Source organism: Silurus meridionalis, chromosome 14 (assembly GCF_014805685.1).
Source record: "Silurus meridionalis isolate SWU-2019-XX chromosome 14, ASM1480568v1, whole genome shotgun sequence".
NCBI lineage: Eukaryota > Metazoa > Chordata > Actinopteri > Siluriformes > Siluridae > Silurus > Silurus meridionalis.
This window is the reverse complement of record NC_060897.1, coordinates 8,834,037-8,854,539: the sequence shown is the minus strand read 5'-3', so window position 1 is coordinate 8,854,539 and position 20,503 is coordinate 8,834,037. Positions and strand designations below refer to the sequence as shown.

At 38.8% G+C, this 20,503-nt stretch overlaps 1 protein-coding gene across 3 annotated transcripts; it reads right to left on the bottom strand.

The window, feature by feature from the left end:
* Positions 1 to 140: 140 nt before the first annotated feature.
* On the bottom strand, positions 141 to 12,894 carry sh2b1 (SH2B adaptor protein 1). 3 transcript variants are annotated; one of them, XM_046866827.1, is made up of 11 exons: positions 12,524 to 12,894; positions 12,148 to 12,196; positions 8,986 to 11,042; positions 8,688 to 8,789; positions 8,409 to 8,500; positions 7,645 to 7,730; positions 7,198 to 7,350; positions 6,838 to 7,049; positions 6,052 to 6,226; positions 3,823 to 3,913; positions 2,739 to 2,892 (listed from the first exon to the last, which is right to left on the bottom strand). In XM_046866827.1, the coding sequence occupies exons 3-11, from the start codon at positions 10,681 to 10,683 to the stop codon at positions 2,871 to 2,873; spliced, it is 2,631 nt and encodes an 876-aa protein (XP_046722783.1). In that variant the 5' UTR covers positions 10,684 to 11,042; positions 12,148 to 12,196; positions 12,524 to 12,894; the 3' UTR covers positions 2,739 to 2,870. The 3 variants fall into 3 exon arrangements, with proteins under 3 accessions (XP_046722782.1, XP_046722783.1, XP_046722784.1); XM_046866826.1 differs by lacking the exon at positions 3,823 to 3,913 and having other exon boundaries at positions 141 to 2,892; XM_046866828.1 differs by lacking the exons at positions 2,739 to 2,892; positions 3,823 to 3,913; positions 6,052 to 6,226 and adding an exon at positions 6,251 to 6,424.
* Between the last annotated feature and the right edge of the window lie 7,609 nt (positions 12,895 to 20,503).

The following is a 20,503-nucleotide window of genomic DNA, read 5'->3' as shown; positions in this document are numbered from 1 at the left end:
TTTGGCTTTTAAATCATTACATGCAGAAATAAAAGTAGCAGAGTCCCATACTCAACTTATTTAGGCCACACATTTTGGACCAAGTTATATTAGTAAGCATATCCCTTTCACAGAAAAAAATTTTCTCCATTACCACCAAATCTGATAAAAGGCTTGTTTATGAGCATATGATTTGAATCAGGTTTACTAAGAAAACAAGCTGATATAAATAGTGCAACAATGACATTCTGTGATTCAGCTATGAAATGTCACACTGTCAAATACTCTCCTTGTAAATAAAAATTCAGTCTTTCAAATAATTCTCATGGTATCCTGATGTCTTTTTATGAAATAATCACATTGTTTAACCTCTAGTCAGACTAAAGACATAACACACATCAATATACTTGGTAAGACCTTCTTCACATGAACTTTATCGCAGGTTAACACAAACACGAGACTCCAAAACATGTTTCAGTATATTTATATCACCATTGTCATGTACCATTATTATTATTATTATTATTATTATTATTATTAAATTCAATGTAGTACCTGAAACTAATTACACATGGTGGGCAACACAGTCCACCTCAACACACGGTCCCAGCACAGAGAAAAAGAAAGACAAAGAGAGAGAGAGAGAAAGGGAGAGGGTGAGAGAGAGAGAAGGCACAAATAGTAGTTCAAAAGTCAAGAGAAGGGGAAGAGAATAAAACTAAAAAATAAAATTAGTTTAAGGGTGATCCATTGGTATTAAAAAAAAAAAAAAAAAAAAAAAACTACAAAAAGACAAGAAGGGATGTGGTTGTTAAGGATATCGATAAAGGAGGAAGGTGGAAAGGACTAGGAGACAAAACCAAAGATGACAACAACAGAATAAATGATGACAAAACAACATGGGAAGGCACAGGATTTAAGTGCCATTTGTCCTGGTGTTTACAAGAAAAGAATAGAAAAGAAAAGAAAAGAAAAGAAAAGAAAGAAAGAAAGAAAGAAAGAAAGAAAGAAAAGAACAAAAAGAAAGAAAAGAACAAAAAGAAAAGAACAAAAAAAAAACCTTTTGGAAATAAGAAGAAACTGTAACGAGATAAAAGAGAAACTAGTGTGGGACAGGCTGGGGGAGATCACAAGCTATACAAAAAAAAAAAAAGGCACAAAAACTTGAAACTCAGTATGGAGAACAATATTATGCATACATAAAGTAAACGACATACAACAAAGGCATTTTTAAAACAACATAAAAAATAAAATTAATACTAAAATACTATTATTTAGACAATTATTACTATCAATTATCAAGGTCTTCCTTATTCTTATATTCAATAAGAAATAAATTCTCATGTACATGAATGACATTCTTCCTTCTCTTGACTCAACCTTTGAAATGATTAAAAGTAAAACAGTGTGCAGATGTGTGTGTGTGTGCATTTGTGTGTGTGTGTGTGTGTGTGTAAGAATGCTGAGACTGAGAAGAGAGAAGACTGAGGGGGACATCATAAAGACAGATATTGTAGATGAATAAAATGCAGCTACTGGATATAGAAAAAAAATTGTGAAATATTGAAAGAGAGAGAGATTGTCTCCTGACAGTAAAGAGAGGTTCAGGATTTTTGAACCAAATCACCTTTCATGTGTGTGCTTTGCCTTTGATCAGCTGATGATCTAACAATTATATAAAACAACCCATTTTCACAATAGAAATCGGCATGTACACACAACTTTAGTTTCCAGTTAAATCTGATTGTGACCAAATTCATTTGTCTTCTGTCTTATTCCCCAAACAGATCCAATGAAGTAACTCAAACACAGCTATCAAGGTGGTAAGAATGTCAGCATACCACAGATGGGACACTGTGATTTGGTTGAAAAATAATCTTGAGCAGCCTCCAGCAAAGCTGTGGATGAAACATCAGGCCTCGTACACCTCAAGCATCTCACTGTAGGACTGTTGATCTGGGATCAGCCAATTTAAATTCATTTAATTATTAAGGATTCTGAGATCTCAGATCAGCAGTCGTACTTACAGCCCGAGGGCACTGAGGTAATGATGTCAATGGAGATGTTTTATATCTGGTCTGCCTCACTGATGAGTTTGGGTTATTTTGGCAAGCAGCAGTCCTGTGTGAGGTCTAGCACTGAAATAAACTGCAAAAATCACGATTCGTCAGTGACAGTTGCTCTAAGGATAAAACAACAAATACAAAATGACAAAACAAAGCAAATGTACCGAAAAAAAATTGCATAATAGAGTGCTGCTGGGTATGTTATCTGAAAAATCTGTGTATAAATGATAGCACCACGTGGTGGTCGAGTACCATCCAGTGTGATTGCACGAAGCTGAAGGACCGTACCGTCCTATATAACAGAACAATGAGAAACACCTTTAATACTGAAATACAATGGAAAAATAAATGTAGTGTAACATTAACAAACGTTTCCTCAGCTAATCTCCACTTAGTGTACTGTTACTTAGTGTTTCTATGTTGTAGTTTCAATGAACAGTGTGTGTGTGTGTGTGTATGTATCTCCCTCCATATCTCTCTCATCCTTTGAAAGCCTTTTTTAATAGTGTTAGTAATGCTTCCCCCCCCATACCCTTGAGTTCTTCCTATGAAGTGAAAAATACTGATTGTGACTGGCTCTCCTCTTCTGCTCCTCAGAAGAAGGAGTACTGGTTGTCAATGGCTCGGGCCCGGCCTCCCTCTCTCTCCTCGGCCTCTGCTCCTTCCAACTGTCTTAAAGGCGCGTCCCTTTCACGCTCCTCACATTCCTCTGGCCCGCTGGCCGCTCCTCCTCCTACGGCCTCCACGTCGGTTACACGCTCCTGTGGTGGTGTGGGTGGTGGAGGGCGCCCTGGTGGGAGAGGGGGAGGCGGAGGCTGAGGGGGGCTACGGGGTCTGCTGATCATGTCTGGAACGAGGACAGAAAGGCCAAGAGAGAAAAGACAGAAGGGAAGTAGGCAAAACAGGAAAGAAAATCAAAAGGGAAAAATCGGGTATATACAAAAGTGGCAAGTTCCACAGAGTGAGAAGAAAGTGAAAGGGGTAAGGAGAAAGCGAGAGACAGAGAAAGAACGAGAGAAAGAAATGGCATAGTACGTGAGAGAGATCCAGGAAGCAAAGACATGCATGTGTCCCAGTAATGGAATCAGTCAACACACAGTACACAGACTTCCTACACCCTGTCTCCACAGTGTGTATGTAAATAGGGATATGTGCATCCTACATTATAATGCTGTATAGAGACAATATTCTAAACATACAAAAAGTCTTTAAAAACTTCAGGTGATTGTGGAGAAAGAGCTTGTTGTCTGTCAAATGTGTGATGCAAGATCAATCACTAAATGGAAAGCTGTACTGCTGTCGTGATAATCACAAGCTTATAGTGAGCAATGTTCCATGTGACGACAAATCTACAATGGACCTATGCAACTGAAATCCAGCCGTGAATGGAACGTTAGGCAGACAAAATGTACATCTGAGGTGAACGGATGACCTGCTGCTCCACTCCCTCCCATCTCGATCTTTTTCACCTGTCATACGCTACAGGTTTTGTGGTGTTTATTCGTCTCTAGCAGTGTACCATTTTATTTCAATAGTTTACTAAATTACTATCTTTCCTTTTCACATATTTATTGAAAGGTTTTCAGGCTACAAATGGCCTGAGATTAATATTGCCCTTGCATTGCCTGTAACTATCTTAAAAATGATGCTTCAAATCTTATCCCTTTATATTAGATGGTAATTCTCATGGAAATTTATTATTTCAATTTTTTTATAAGCATTCTCTCTGGGTTAGGGTTCTCTGTGCTCTCTGTCTATTAAATCTTGTCTCACTTACACACAGTCAGAGATGGGGGTTGATGGAGAGTCAGGGTGGCGCGTGGTGATGACATCACAGACTGTGGGCCGGCTGCCTGCCCTGTCCCGGCCTGCGAAGATGACCCAACGACAAACAACAACAAAGACAGCCAATCAGAGCTTTGGTACGCACTAGCAGGAGGGAGGCCTGAGGCATAGGGGTGGGACAGAGGTTTGGGGAAAAAGTAGATATGCACATACAGAGAAGGATGGATGATGAATGAATGAATGCAAATCAGAGACGAGACAGGTGGGACTCAGGAGACAGAGGTGAAAGATAGATTAAATATGTGGAATAGCTTTGGTAGTTCACACAGCATGAAGAGTTCACTGGATCACTGCTTTGACTACCAAACATTTTCCGAGGTTGGGTGGGGGTAAAAAGTATTTACATTACAGTTTCTGTTTGAAAAACTGACAAAACCTGTTACTGAACTGAATGTGTTTTAATTGTTTATTCATTTAACGAATTAAAAATTTCATAACCGTTTTTATCCTAGTCAGTGTGTGTTCCAGACTCTATCCTGGGACACTGAGATGAGTCCATCAGGGTGCATGTACACACTCATTCACACATAGGTGCGATATTAACATGGGCAATATTCTCAGTGAGAGGAAACCGGGGTTTCCAGTGGAAATAAACTTGAACATGGGGCTATGGCTGGCAGGTGGAGCAGAGATGGTGCAGATTTAGGATTGTATAGGAGGAGAGAGGAGAGAGAAAGAGGGAAAATAAATCAAGCTAAGAGATAAAAAGTTAGAAGAAAGTGAAACGAGCAATATGGACAATAGGGTTGTAAAGGTACTCTTATTTGTACCAATTTTTTCTATTTTACATGTGGAACAAAAGTCAAATCTGAGTTCTCACGAGAACATATCAAGTGGCAGATTGCAAGTTTGTTTGGTCCCCACCTCGCACTTTGAGTGCATTTTATTATTATTATTAAACTTGAAAACATAAAAATAAATAAATAAATAAAAGAAAAGAAAAAGAAACGACAGTTTGGCAGTGTCATTGTGGCTATTCACTTCATACCGGAAATAAGATTTGTTTTGTGCATAAATGAAAACGCTAAAGAATCCACATCTCTAGCATTAGCTGCTAATCAGAAAGTGGCTAGCGGCTAATGCTAGCAATATGGATTCTTTCAGCGTTTTATGTCCAGCTTTAAGAATTTCTCCTGAAAGGAGAAAATCCTGACAATTCCACATTTTGAGGGAGTAAATAAATGTAGGATGGAAGGAATGAAGACATTTGTTAAAGTCTGCTGAAATAAGTAGCACAGTTAGGGAGAACATATCTTTAGAAAAATTGTATATTAAATGTAAAACACACATACACACTTACATACTTGTCTGTATTACCCAAATGGAGTCTAACAAATGTAAACTATTTTATTTATTTAATTTTATTTAATCGATTTATTTTGTGCCAATTTAATTGATTACTCAATGTATTCAATATAATAAAAAGTGTATTACATTAATTTGATTTATTCTATTTTATTTTTTATAAAATATTATAAAATATTATTTTATATATTATTTAACCAAACAGACATTTTATTTAAATTTGTTTAAAAAATGTGACCTGTTCTAATGTTGTTGATCACAAATGTTAATAATAATAATAGTAATAATAGTAATAATAATAGTAATAATAATAATAATAATAATAATATTAATAATAATAATAAAAATAATTTATCAATAAAAAATAATTGATTGAAAAAACTGCTTAAAAACCGAGTTACGTACCGAATTGTGAATTTTGTGTACTGTTACACCCCTAATAGACAATTATAAAAGAGATAGTTTGAGGATGATAATGTTAAAAACTGGTAATGGGATGGAAGGAAAGGGACAAGAAAACACAATAGGCCATGCACACTTAGCAAATACAAAATCAGAAAAGTATCAGAAGCCATGCACAGCCAGCAAAACATTCACACATGCCATGCTGATACAGCAGGAGACTACATACGTGGATAAAATTCTATTTTAGCCCTACAACCATGTCACAAAGCTCATGCGGTGGCCTGCAGCAGTGCATTCAGATTATACTAAAGGTCTATACAAAAAATGAAAAATGCCTTTTTAGGTACCCCGAATGTTTTCCAAACCTTGTTAACAAAACCCGAATGCTATTCATGTCTGCCATCACACTCAAGCCTTCCTCCATTTGTGCTTTGGCCCTGAGTGTCAATACCTGGTTGCCGCGCAGCTGTGGCGCCCACAAAGCTGATGAGTGTGACATCGGAGGCGCCCCCTGACTCCAGGGGGATAGGATGCACTCGGAAGTGCTCCAGCATGTCAAAGATAGACTGGAACCAGAGATGCTGCACACGACACTGGCCATCCTCGTTCAGAGAAAGGCGAAGGTGCTGTACAGAGAACAAAATAATATCAAAATTATGGCTGTAACGAATCCTCGAGTAACTCGAGTAATTTAATTACAAAAATTCAATGCTTCGTTTAGTCTATTTAACTAAACACGGAACACTGTGTTTCCCAGGGACGATTATTACTGAAGCACCACCCGCTAAACTCTGGAGCACTCTGGACAGGAAACACAGAAGATGCTGCAGAATAAAAAAAATGAATGCAACTGTATTTGTATTTTGATGTAATATGGCTATTAAATGCACTAAATGGGTTTAGTTTTCATTAATATTCTTTTATGCAATTTCAGCAATAAAAATTTAAATTTTTCTAAAAGAAAAAACAATTACTTGTTAAATTTGTTTCATTTTTCCCTCTTATTTAGTATCGCACTTAATAAAGAAATATCACTTTTTATCCGATTACTCGATTAATCGATGGAATAATCGTTAGACTACTCGATTACTAAAATAATCGATTGCAGCAGCCCTAATCAAAATGCAAGGATAAGAAGAGAAATCGGAAAATAATAAGAGATTAGTATGTTGAGTGCTTCTTACTCAGACTATTAGCAAAGAATATGTGGTTAGAACAAAAATTACTGTGAACTCACCTTCGCTTTGCCTTGGAAGTTGAAGGTGAGGACATACTCCCCGCGCCGCGTCTCACTCTGGCGCACAAGGAAGACGCCATGACTTGCCATGCCGCCTGCCAACACCAGCTGGGCCGCCTTCAGTCGTGACAACGTGCCGTGGAACCACTGACACTCACTTAATGGGTGCTCTACAGGCTCTGCAGTTGAGCCCTCAGAGATCAGGAAGGAGCCTGTGAAAAAGCAATTGATCAATAAGACGGCAGAGTGAAAAGAAGTGTATTGCAGAGCTGGCATGGCTTTGAGGCTACACACTTCACAATGGATCCCTATTTGACCCGTTGTTTGTAACTCTTTATTTGTAATGTCTATAAGGGATACCTGTGGCTTCAGGCGTCTCTGGAAATGACATGCCAAGACTAGCTCCGCCTCCTCCAAGCAGCCGACCATCGGGTTCATCTAGAGGGGCGCGGGGTGGCAACTCAGGAGGAAGAGCGTCCAGCAGTGGAGAACCCCCCACTCCACCGTAACACACTGTAAATGGAAAAAATAAATAAACGAGCACAAAAGAACAGTGAAATATTAAGCAATACTGTATAACGCCTTTAATACTGCTTTACTCTATTAATATTCTCATAGTGGTTTCAATATATTTTTTTAAATAACACGTTTTACAACCACTGAATTGTACCAGCTGTACAAACAACTTGTCACGGCCATGAAACTGAATATTGCTGAAGTTTCAGTATTGTTTTCAGAATTAAAATGACGTGACAATAGTTTCAGCTTAGCTCCCTCAAACTAAATCATTACAGACAAACCACTGACCTTGAGACAGACGATCACTGAATTCCGGTGTGCTACTGAGGTCCGTCTGGGCTCCACCACACACTCCCTCGATGTCCTCTTGCTCACTAACATCAACAGCCAAAGATTGAGTGTTTCTACACTAGTAAACTAATTGTCAAATTTAAGCAGTTATAACGTTATAAAAGTAGACAAGAATAAGCACAATATATCTTATACAGGATTAAAACTTCAATACTCATCTGGTATATATCATTCATATGCCAAATATTGTTTTTTAACATGCATTTGTGCCCAAACAACCTAAATATGGAGGTGAAAGCTGGTCTCCATATTTGGGTCGAAACAGAGGGCAAATGGAGGAAAACAGGATTTTAACTTAGAACAAAACAAAAACAAAAAAAAGCACACCAACTGATATTAAGTAGTAAAGGCACCCAAAAAGTTTTAACTATAGATAATGAAAGGTCAGCTGTTCTTCCAACCAACCAACCGGAAACACAAGTAAAATAAAAAATATTAGGTCTGTTATGTAAAGGAACCCTGTTGGATAAATTGTTTAACAATTTTTAAACTATATGCTGAAAAAACCTTACCAGGTAACTAATAGTTAAATTGATTTTATTTATCTTAAAGTATAATTATGCTAATTACTACTTTATTACTAGGCATAATGTGATTTAAAAATGTTTACACTCACCTCTCTAATAATCAACAGTTCCAGATTAGTATTCCTTTAAACAACATTACCGAAAATATTTACAGCATAACCGAATGTATATTACCTCAGACAGATGCTGTTTCTAATGTCACTTAGCCAGGCTCTCATCTGAACAGCATCTCTGGTCTCAATGACATACTGAACCTGTCCTTCCAACTGAGAGAAGACAGCATTCAAAGACAGTGTGACAGTAAACAAGAGAAGAGAGACAAGCAGGTTGATATATTAACAGAAACAAAAGAAAAAAATATTTAAAAGAAACATTCTGTAATAGAGGAATATCTATAGAGAATCAAATGAGATGCAGACACAAGCAGAAACTTTGGAGTCTGTGAAGACAAACCTGCAGAAGAAAAGTGTTTTCTTTGTCCGGTACTTCAAGAGCTGTTGTGCTCCTGATGTCTAAAATGCAGCAGCATGGGATAGTCAGTCTGGGCTTGGAAGCCTATAGAGGAAAAAAATGATATATAATATACATCAACACCAAACAAATATGTTTTTGACAACTGGATTTAAATCCAAAGTGCAACAGTTTAATACACAGTTTAGTATTCTAGTATCTGTAAACTACAACACAATGTATAAAAGTGACTTATAATAATCCTTATAGACTATTGGAAATAAATTAAGTTTCCATTTACCTTGGGCGGTATGTAAAACTCTAGGAAGTACTCCTCTCCTCTCTCGCCTCCTTCCTTGTCTCGCTCCTTCAAAACCAGTCGACACTTATGCCAGCGAGTGCCTCGTCCAGCTATTGCCCCTCCTGTTACTGGAGGAGGCATTCCACCAGCTTGCTCCGAAGTGGAGCCAGAGACGGCATTATTACTGTCCATGCCATGGTAGAGCAACCCGAACGAGAAGCCTGGAAAGCCGTGAGAGCCAGAAAATTCATCTGCGGAGGAGCAGACATTCACTCCTCCCTCTCGTACAAGTCTGCCTGTCTTCCTAGAAGGTAGGGAAGAGGGCAACAAGGCAGATGTAGGCCCCACAGGTGCTTGTAGGGTTGGTGGTGGAGAGCGGGACAGACGCAGCTTCTCTAGCCGGTGGGTCCACTTTTCTTTCTCACCTTCTCCGTTACTCCTCCTCCGATCACGAGCTTCAGAGAGAGAGAGGGAGGTGGCGCTGCTGGATGACGATGGTGGCAGGGAGGAGGAGGATGAGTGCGGGAGTGAGAGGGGGAGAGAAAGTGAGACGGGAAGCGAGGATGGGGCACCTTGAGCGTTCCTCTTGGCATCCTGCAGGCCCATAGTGTAGCTGTAGCTGGAGGGCAGTGGCGTGGCATTAGCCGAGCCACAGCTTTGAGGCGAGTCACTAGAGGAGCTTCGCCAGTGCAGGATACCTCTCACACTGCCCCGCACACTGCGGCCCACGTTTCGCAGAGAAAAACGTTTCTTTAGCTTGTTTTTGGAGTGACCACCTGCACCAGGGATGCTGCCCTTTGACCCGGAGTTTAGTGGTCCCCCAGAAGTAGGGCTTATTGGTGTCAGGCTGCCATCAGGTCTGTCCGTGAGAATACCACCCTCTCCCTCGCAGTCCTTCCCCACTAACTCGTCTGACTCTGCCTCTTCCCCTGTCACAGGTCCCACCCAACTGTCCTCCTCTTCCTCCAGGTCTGCATTGCCAGGCAAGTGGCCAGGATACTTCTTAACCGTCAATGCCCTGTCTTCCCTTCGACCATTGTTCCCATGCATTGAAGATGAACAAGACAAAGAAGAAGGTGGCAGAATTTGCGCATGAGCATATGAGTCCTGGTAAGCAGTGGGATTCTGAAATCTATCTGCTCCTCGAGTGTCCAAACCCTGCCGAGCCGAAAGTGGCTTGGGCGGAGCCCTTAGGTGTATCGGCAGGCAGATTGCAGGAGCATCAGGTGGCAAAAGTGGTGGAGACGTTGCCTCTTCCTCCAGCGACGTGCCATCAGACTGAGTGACCCAAATCCCTGTACCCTCCCTGACTGCACTGCTTCCCTCAAGTTCGCTCTCAAAATGACAAACAAATCGGTCAGTGAAGCGACGGCAGAAAGCAGCAGCAGAATCGGGCGAATAATGTGGATTCTCCAGGAGGAAGGCCCTGAAGTGACGGGCAAAATCGCCAGCAGCTACCCGGGCATGAAGCTCACAGAACTCGGTCCAGCTAAGGCAGGGAGAAGGTGAGGGAGTCGGTGTATCAGACAGCGAAGACAAAGGCTGGCCAGAAGCCGGAGGGGGTAACGGTGGGGGACGTACAGAAAGGGGCAGCAATGAAGGAGATGGAGGAGATGGCGAGGGAGATGGGGATGGAGGAAGAGGGGATGAGTTTGCTGCAGCCCGTGGGCTGGGTGGGGTTAATAAGGAGCCGTTCATAACTGACTCAATGAGCAGCTGATTTGCAGACAAATCACTAAAACCTTCTGATCAAGGATCAAGTGACTGTCACAAACTGATGAAGTCAGGAGAAGGCACGCTCTGTTCATGGGGTAAAGCTTTACACAGGACTATTTATGGACCAAAAAAAGTGATGACAGTCTTCCCCATTTGAAAAATAACGTGGCTGTTTCAGAAAGGGCTTGAAGATGAAATACACATATAAGAATCTGCATACTGAACTACTTTACACTACATTAACAGGATTAAGCAGAATAAGTGTTCAATGAAGTGCTGAACTGATAAGGTCTTGTTTATCATCAGGGCTCTGCAAGAAACCAGACAAGTGGATCCGTGGCCTGAAGAAAAAAAGACAATGCACAAAAGTAGGCAAATAAATTCTTAAATTTACATTCTTAAATTTAAATTTACTGGGGTGAATTTTGCCATTAAGAGTGCCTAATGTCCTAAAACACATATTTGATTTTGTTATATAAAAAGTCAGCTTTATTGACATCCATTCAAAATGCAGATTATATGAAATCCTTTTACTGTTTCAACTACAATAACACGCTCATACAGCTAAAAATGTGTGTATGCGACTCATTTATGCACACAACATTCTATTCAAAATGTTACCCGATTTGTTGTTAGAATCACCTTCACTCTGTTTGAAAAGGTTTTCTCGCTAGATTTTGGAGTGTTGCTCTTGGGATTTGTACTCATTCAACAAACAAGAGCATTAGCGAAAACTCAAGCACTGGGGTCAGACTTCCAGGTCATCCCAAAGGTATGCAGAAGGGTTAAGGTCAGACCAATATGCATGCAGTTTTGTCCACTTTGCCAAACTATGTCTTTGTGGAACTTGTTTTGTGCACAGAAACACTGTCATGCTGGAAAAGGTTAGTTCCAGTGAAGGGAAGTCCTAAAGCTAGATCATACCGAAGCACATACAGCGACATGCGTCCAACTTCGTGGCAACAGTTGACCACTTGTAATAGATGCCTATACCAGATTTCAACAATGTCATGCTTCTTGTCAGTTCATAAGCAATTGTTTTTTTTAGGGCCACTCCTACAACCTATAGTGATTAATCAAGATTTAACGACTCGTCTCTGATTTCTCCTGACAATACCCTTGTTTTCTTCTAAGAAGCCAGGGACATGATCGTGAGAAAACTAACAACAATCAATCTGACTCTTATTAATCACTATAGTAAAGACCTAGTTAGATGGTTAGTTCTTAGGGATGTACCTTGATTGCTACAATCACACAAGCTGGATGTTATAAAGGGTGGCCAGGAGTTATTACTGACACACAACTTACAATTTCTGTCTCGTTATACTAAATTAAAGCATGCGTGCTGATACTAGGAGCCATTGTAGCATTTCAAGCCACTAGTTGTTACCAAAACATGATGATATATAGAATATATATATAAAAATATACACGGTGTGGACTCACCATTTTCGGGTCAGGGTGTAACTGGAGACCGGCGCTTTGCTTGTGTAAGCTAGATATAGAGGAAAACAACAATTAACCTCTCTCTCACACACGCACGCACGCACACACACACACGCACGCACGCACACGGGCCTCGCTGCCATAACAATATCCAGCTGTCATGTACGACGTTATAACTAACGCTACAATTACAAAAAGCCATAGTCATGAACTAAAACAGCATTATAGCTAGCATAGGAGGTTAGCTAAACAACGAAAAGCTAATACTGTCAATATGCTGAACCAGCTAGCTTGGAACTTTTGCTAATACGGTACAAGCCACTTGCTAGCAACTAGCTAACCAGCTATAAGTCGTAGCTATAGAAAACCGTCTTACCTTGTTGCTTGGTGCAGGAATAATAAATGAAAGCAAACCCGCAATGTTTTAACCAAAGCTTTCTGGAGTGGCTATAGCTAGATAGCTAACTAGTAACCTACGAAAACGGCTATGTTGCAGATATAGCTAGCTAGCTAGCTAGCTAGCTCTGCAGCTACATAGCTAGCTAGTTGTTTAGACAAGAAGCCAGTGTTGTTGCTTTTGGTATTAGTCCTCATTCCCCTTAGACCAGCCACGGCATTTAACGTTCGGCGTCGGGAAAGAGTTCACTGGCTGGTAAAGGATCGTATAGCAGCTATAACACGTGTATATGTTGCGCTCCTGGCGTGTTAGAAGCAGATGATTGTATCTCTGCCTGCTGTCCCAGTCAGTCTCTGGCGATACAGTGGGAAAGAGTGTGAGGGGCTCAGGGAGAGTGAAGGGGGATTAGGATGGAGAAGACTGCACTGACCGTGGGGCTCTTTACAGAGCAGCACAACATATTCCCAAATATATTCTGCTCACTATGATGAAACGACTCATTGCACCTTGTAATCTAATTACACCAGATATTTCACAGTTGAACGTACACACACACACACACACACACCGAAAGTGTTACACCTTTTGTCAAAATTTGGCCCCATCTGTCCACTGAACACAATGTTTTCATAACATTCCTATTCCTGTGTGGTTTTTCCCTCTATACTAAATCCTGTTTATACATCCAAATTGTACATATTTATTAGTAAACAGAGTTTATTTAAACGATCCATTGATATCAATATATTTCAGTAGATTTGAGCAGAATGTCAATGTATGAATATCGAAATAAATACAAATAAAATATCGTTTATAAAGATCGTTAAATTGCAGATTGCTTCCAAAAAATAAAGAATAAAATAAAAATCATCATGTATAAATACAAATCTTATAAGAAATCTTTATGACATTTGTGCAAAATCACTCTCATCTATTAAGATCTTAACTTTTACATTTATTTAAATTAATTACTATATAATTTACTGGTTAAATACCAAACTATTACCAATATAAATGTATTAATATTTTATATTGAAAAAAAAAAGGATTCTCAAATGTTTATAGATTTTCTCTACTGAAGAGAATTAACGTAACCTTTCTGCAGAATAGAAACTGATTTAAAATCTTTTAAGATATTAGAGAACTTATATAGAGAAACTTTTTTTATATAGAGAATTTTTCTCCTGCATAATCAAAGGAGGACAATAAATTATCGCTTTTCTATCCTTTTGATAATATGGTTCTGAGGTATGCAGTAGTTTGAAGGTATTGTTAAAAACAGTTAAAAGGAAAAAGAACCGATAATGAAAAATCACAATGCATTGCACACATACAATAGTAGCTATAGATAAATGTTAAATTTATGAGCAACATTTGTAACATTTATAAAATATATATGCAAATGTTTGCATACATAAAATTAGGATGTAGCCAGCTTTTCCCTTGTCTTGTTGTTTTACCATTGAGCTAAATATGGTTACTGAAGAACTAGTAAGCATACTAAGAAGAAACTAAGCATAATCTGCACCCCAAAAACATACGTAAATAGTATTAAGGTCTTATTATACATTAATATCCCATTTGCAAGCATAACAATGAAATTATAACCATCACATTTAGTGGGCCCAAACCTTAAAACAAATAATGAATTTTAAGCAAAGTGTTTTGCATATTGTTTTTACATACCTTTAAATCCATGCTTTTATAACCTCATATGCTCATATAGAAGGTATGAAATCCAATGTTGCAACTGTCATGCATACAAACCAGAGAGTTTGGACTTTTTAGCCCTGAGAAATCCCCCAACCACTGATGCACTTCCTGTAAAGGTAGATTGCATGCACATCTATCTGTTTCTCTGTACCCATGGAAATTTCACACAGTAATGTTACTGTCATTTGATGTTTATCTTATTTACATCAGAGAAGTAAGCTATTTGGCCACCTATATGCTAAAGACGGTGAATAAACAATCATTAGACATTTGTATCTGGTTAAAAAAAACGTACTGAATATACTTTGCACATACTTTTAATTTTTATCATTTCAGGTTATAACAAAGCGAATTTTTCAAGTTGTGATGTAGCATAAATGATAATCAACAGATATAATGCAAGAAAGAGGAACTTTTCAAACATACACACAATATATATTGTGCATAATTGTGAACACACACACACACACACACACACACACACACACACACACACAAACATACACACAAATAGTCTCAAGTCAAAAACACTGTCACTGTTAAAGCCTTTCTACCATATTTTACAATAAATATTACAGTGTTATTATTGCTCTATAAAACAATATAATATAATAATATGATAATATTGTTTGCAACATTATCATATATTAAGACATAAATAATATACATATAATTTGATATTCTCTGCTCCACTTTAATCCATTAAATCAATTCAAGTAAACTTTCAAGTTGAAAGAAACTTCATTAGGTCAAACAGATGCCAATTTAAAGGCATGTCTTTCAGTCAAATCCTTTACTATAACTCACCATTGCATTTTTATGCAAAAAACGAGAATATTTTGTATAATTCATAGAGTAATTTTTTATTGATGCCTTAGCTGGACCTGTTAATGATCCTGCTTCAGCGTTCATATTACCCGAGTATGATCCTCCACTATTACTATAAAGCATTTATCATATTCTAAAATAAATCTTAACATTGGTTAAAACTGTGTATCATAAAAATGTGCATAGTAACTGACTATGAGTCAATGATGGTCACGGTTATGAATACATTTCATGAAAAAATACATCAAACTACAACACAGTGAAAGGTAATTTGCATTTGAATATTGTAGAGATGATTGTATGGCTTTGTATCACAGTCAGATAAAAATCCTGCTATAAATATTATACATTTTGATTATATAAATCAAAGATATTGGTTATTTGAAATCATCTATATCTTTGACACATATTTGCCAGTGACTTGGCAAAGGTCACAGTCCAAAAGAAAAAAAAAATGGCACTGAACAGCTATTGTTTGATTTAGACTGGTCAGGAAACAGTCAATCAGGCTAACACAAAGCGCTTCTAGTCTTCCATGACCTCAGAGATGGAGGTAGCAGGAATGATGAGTACAAAAGTAACATTGTGCTGGAGTTTTTTTTTTTAAACATAACGAATGTAGACAGATTATCTCCATTTTTCTTTTACATCTGGACATCTGGACTGGACTGTGCATTACTGCCTCATAGGTCCACGATCCAGAGTTTGATCCTGAACTCGGGTTACTGTCTTTACTATATTTTCTACATATGGGTAATCTGGTTACAATCCACCTCCCAAAAACATGCACCAATTTAAAAGATTACTGAAGATAAATCAATGAATGATAATGTTTCTAGGAATCTTTGAATTTTTTTTTCCAAGTTTCTCAAAACTAACTTTAGCCTAAATTAAGGCAAAATATGTCAACTGTTAAATATCTCTATTCACATTTATATAAAAAATGCATATTTGAATAAAGAGTAACCAGTAATTTAGTCACTGTGTAGTAATGGTCTGTCGCACTAGTCAACCATGCTAGCTCTTTTTCTCCTGGCACAGGAGTGCACTCAATACCACTATGGGTTTCTAGAGAACTGACATAGATAACATGCAAGATGTAGCACCAATGCACAGACCACCGAAAGGAGTGTTTCAATAACACCTGATGGTCTCTGATGATGAACTTTAATTTCATTGAATATTAAAGGTATTGTGTACTGATGACAAACCATAGAGTTTCAATATATGATAATATATAATAATAATTAGTATTATTATAATTATTATATTACTAAATAAATACCCTAAATTTTGAAAAAATCCTAATAAAATCTTCATAAATAACTCCTGCATCAGTTGTGCAGGCTAAGGCAGAAATGGATTTTAAAAATATATATATTTTTGAAAAATAAAGAGAATCAAAAGGAAACCTATATGAACATAAGGAGAACAAAAAAAGCACCACACATACTGCACCAATGAAAATAAAACGAGTAAAATCAATTAATATTCTGATAACAAATGCACACGTGTGATTAAAAAAGAAAATGTTTTAAATTAATCAGTTGAACGACACACAAAAAAACGTGTCTGTAAGTTGTATGTAAAACGTTTTTCAGTTGATTTTTTTTTCAACATTCAATTTAGGTAATCTATTCAATAATAAGTGCAACACAAAAAAAAAAAAAATGGAATCAGTGTTTAGTCAGTAATGCTTGCTTCAAAAGCAGTAGACAGCAACTCTACTAAAAAGCTACTTTTTCACATTGATCAAAAACGTATATATAAAAATATAAAAATAGTATAAAACAAAATAATATTCAAAACTTTATTGCTCTTGTGTACAAAGATGAAAATGATTGGTCTTATATTGGACCATGGCACACAGCTACACTACCACTAGCTGTGGTACAGCTCTCTCCAAAGCAGCAGCCTCTTCTATCCAGTCTTGACTGAAGGATTCCTCTTCTCTCTTGTGCAGTGCACAGCAAGATTTTGCTGCATATGGTGAAAAGGTGTAGTGAAAGTTGTTTCTCTACAGACAATCCCACCATCTTGCTTTTAACCTCCCAAAGGCAGTTTCTGTTGCTATTCTGTTGAGGGGTTAAAACAGGACTTGGGGTATACGTCTTTGTGAGCCAATTTAAAAGTGTGTAGGCTTCGTTACCAAGTACAATGAAGTTTGCGGGTGTTCCACCGATGTTGCAAGTATGCTGTAAAGTATGCTGTAAAGTATGCTGTAAAGTATGCTGTAAAGTATGCTGTAAAGTATGCTGTAAAGGACAGGGAACAGAAACATAACAGATTAGATTTGTGATTAGTGTGCAGTTTTTGATTAAAAATAATGTCATGCTATTAATATATCAGCATTTTTCACCAGGAATTTGTTTTATTTCTTCAAATAATGACAATAATAGAAATTATTTTATTAGTACAGTTACTGATCCTAACATAGAACTAATACTGCTAAAGTGCTTGTACCTATTTCACCATCCCATAACAAAAACCTTATTTAATGTTAAAATCTGTAGACCTGAAACAACACAGCTAGCAAGCTTGCAATACTAAGAATCAGCTCAAATAATACCAGTAGTGGCAATACTGTAATCTTATTGAAACCTGGGTGAGAAATATACGTACTTTTATCATGCATTTAATGGGCACACGCTGCACTACTTCTTCTTCTTCTTCTTCTTCTTCTTTCAGCTGCTCCCAATTGGGGTCGCAACAGCGGCTCATCGTCTCCATACCTCCTGTCTTCTACATCTGCCTCTTTCAAACCAACTACCTGCATGTCTTCCCTCACCACATCCATAAACCTCCTCCTTGGTCTTCCTCTTTTCCTCCTTCCTGGTGGCTCCATCCTCAGCATTCTCCTACCGATATACCCCATGTCCCTCCTCTGCACATGTCCAAACCATCTCAATCTTGCCTCTCTCACCTTGTCTCCAAAACTTCCTAGAAGCGCTGTTACTCTAATCCACTCATTTCTAATTCTGTCCATCCTCGTCACTCCCAACGAAAACCTCAACATCTTTAGCTCTGTCACCTTCAGGGACACCTGCTGTCTTTTAGTTAATGCCACTGTCGCTAAACCATACAGCATCGCAGGTCTCACCAAAGTCCTATATTCTTTCCGTTTCACTCTTGCAGATACCCTTCTATCACAAATCACTCCTGCCATTCTTCACCCACTCCACTCTGCCTGCACTCTTTTCTTCACTTCTCTAACTCTCTCCATTACTTTGCACTGTTGACCGCAGGCACCTAAACTTCTCCACCTTCTCCACCTCTTCTCAACCTGCTCCATACTCTCACCAAAAATCACAATATCATCATAGTCCATGGAGACTCCTGTCTGACCTCGTCCGTCAACCTGTCCATCACCACTTCAAACAGGAAAGGGCTCAGAGGAGATCCTTGATGCAGTTCTTTTGCACACTTCACTGCTGTCACACTGTCCTCAAACATGTCCTGCACCACCCTCACATATTTCTCTGACACACCTAACTTCCTCATACAGTACCACAACTTCACACACAATGCAACTCCTTCTGACCTTCTCTATACTTCTCCATCAACATTCTCAAAGCAAATAATGCATCTGTGGTGCTCTTCCTCGGCATGAAACCATGCTGTTACTCACAGATGGTCACCTCTTCTCTCAGCCTGGCTTCTACTACTCTTTCCCATAACTTCATGTTGTGACTGATCAACTTTATTCCCCTGTAGTTACTGCAGGTCTGCATATCTCCCTTATTCTTTAAGATCGATACCAGCACACTCCTTCTCCATTCCTCAGGTATCCACTCACCTTTCTAAATCTTGGTGAACAACTTGGCTAAAAACTCCACTGCCATCTTTCCTAAACATCTCTATGCTTCTACCTGTATGTCATCTGGTCCAACCGACTTTTCACTCTTCATCCTCTTAATCACTGATCTTACTTCCTCCTTACTAATCCTATCCACTTTCTGCTTCCCCATCTCCACACTATCCAACTTTCTCACTCTCTCTCATTTTCCACATTCATCAGCTGCTCAAAATACTCCCTCCTGCTTCTCAACACACTCTCCTCACTAGTCAACACATTTCCATCTGCATCCTTTATTGCTCTAACTTGCAGCATGTCCTTCCCAGCTCGGTCCCTCTGCCTGGCCAATTGGTACAAATCCCTTTCTCCTTCCTTAGTGTTCAACTTCATATAGAGCATCCCATATGCTTTTTTCTTGGCTTTCGCCACATCCCTCTTTACCTGCTGCCGCATCTCCTTGTACTCCTGCCTTCTTTTCTCATCACTCTGTCGATCCCAATTTTGTTTTGCCAACCTCTTGCTCCTTATGCTTTCCTGCACTTCCTCATTCCACCACCACGTCTCTTTGTCTTCATTTTTTCTTTCCAGATGTCACATCAAGTACCTTTCTAGCTGTCTCCCTTATCACTCCTGCAGTAGTTACCCAATCATCCAGCACCTTTTCACCACCACAGAGCACCCTGTCTGACCTCTTCCCTAAATCTCACACTACAGTCTTCCTCCTTCAGTTTCCACCATCTTATTCTTCTTTCAGTCCTCACTCTTCTCCTCTTCTTGCTTTTAGCTACACTGTCCCCTGCCAACACCTTACAGTCTCCAATCCCCTTCAGGTTGCATCTCCTGCATAGAACATAGTCCACCTGTGTGCACCTTCCTCAACTCTTATACGTCACCCTATGATCCTCCTTCTTCTTAAAATATGTATTCAACTCTGCCATTTACATCCTTTTAGCAAAATCTACCACCATCTGCCCTTCCACATTCCTCTCCTTAAATACCTACCCATCACCTCCTCATCACCTCTGTTCCCTTCACCTACATGCCCATTGAAATCTGCCGCAATCACCAATCTTTCATTCCTAGGTACACCTTCTACCACATCTAAATCATTCCAGATTTTTTTCTTCTCCTCTATCTTACAGCCCACTTTTGGAGCATAGGCACTGAAGACATTTATCATCACCCCTTTAACTTCCAGCTTCATGTTCATCACCCTATCAGAAACTCTCTTCACCTCCACTAAACTCTTACAGTACTCTTCCTTCAGAATCACCCCTACACCATTTCTCTTTTCATCCACACCATGATAGAACAGTTTAAATACCAGTTTAACAGTTTAAACCCACCTTCAATGTTAATGGCCATACTCCCTTTCCACTTGGTCTCCTGAACACATAACATATATACCTATCGCCACCATAACCGGTTTCTCTCTCTCCTTTACCAGTCATTGTACCAACATTTAAAGTACCAACTCTAACATCCACTCTCCTCCACTTCTCATTTTCCTGCTGTCTCTGTAGACGTCTTTCTCCTCTCCTTCTCCTCCTTCGACCAACAGTAGCCCAATTTCCACTGGTACCCTGTTGGCTAACAATACCTGTGGCGGTCATTGGTAACCC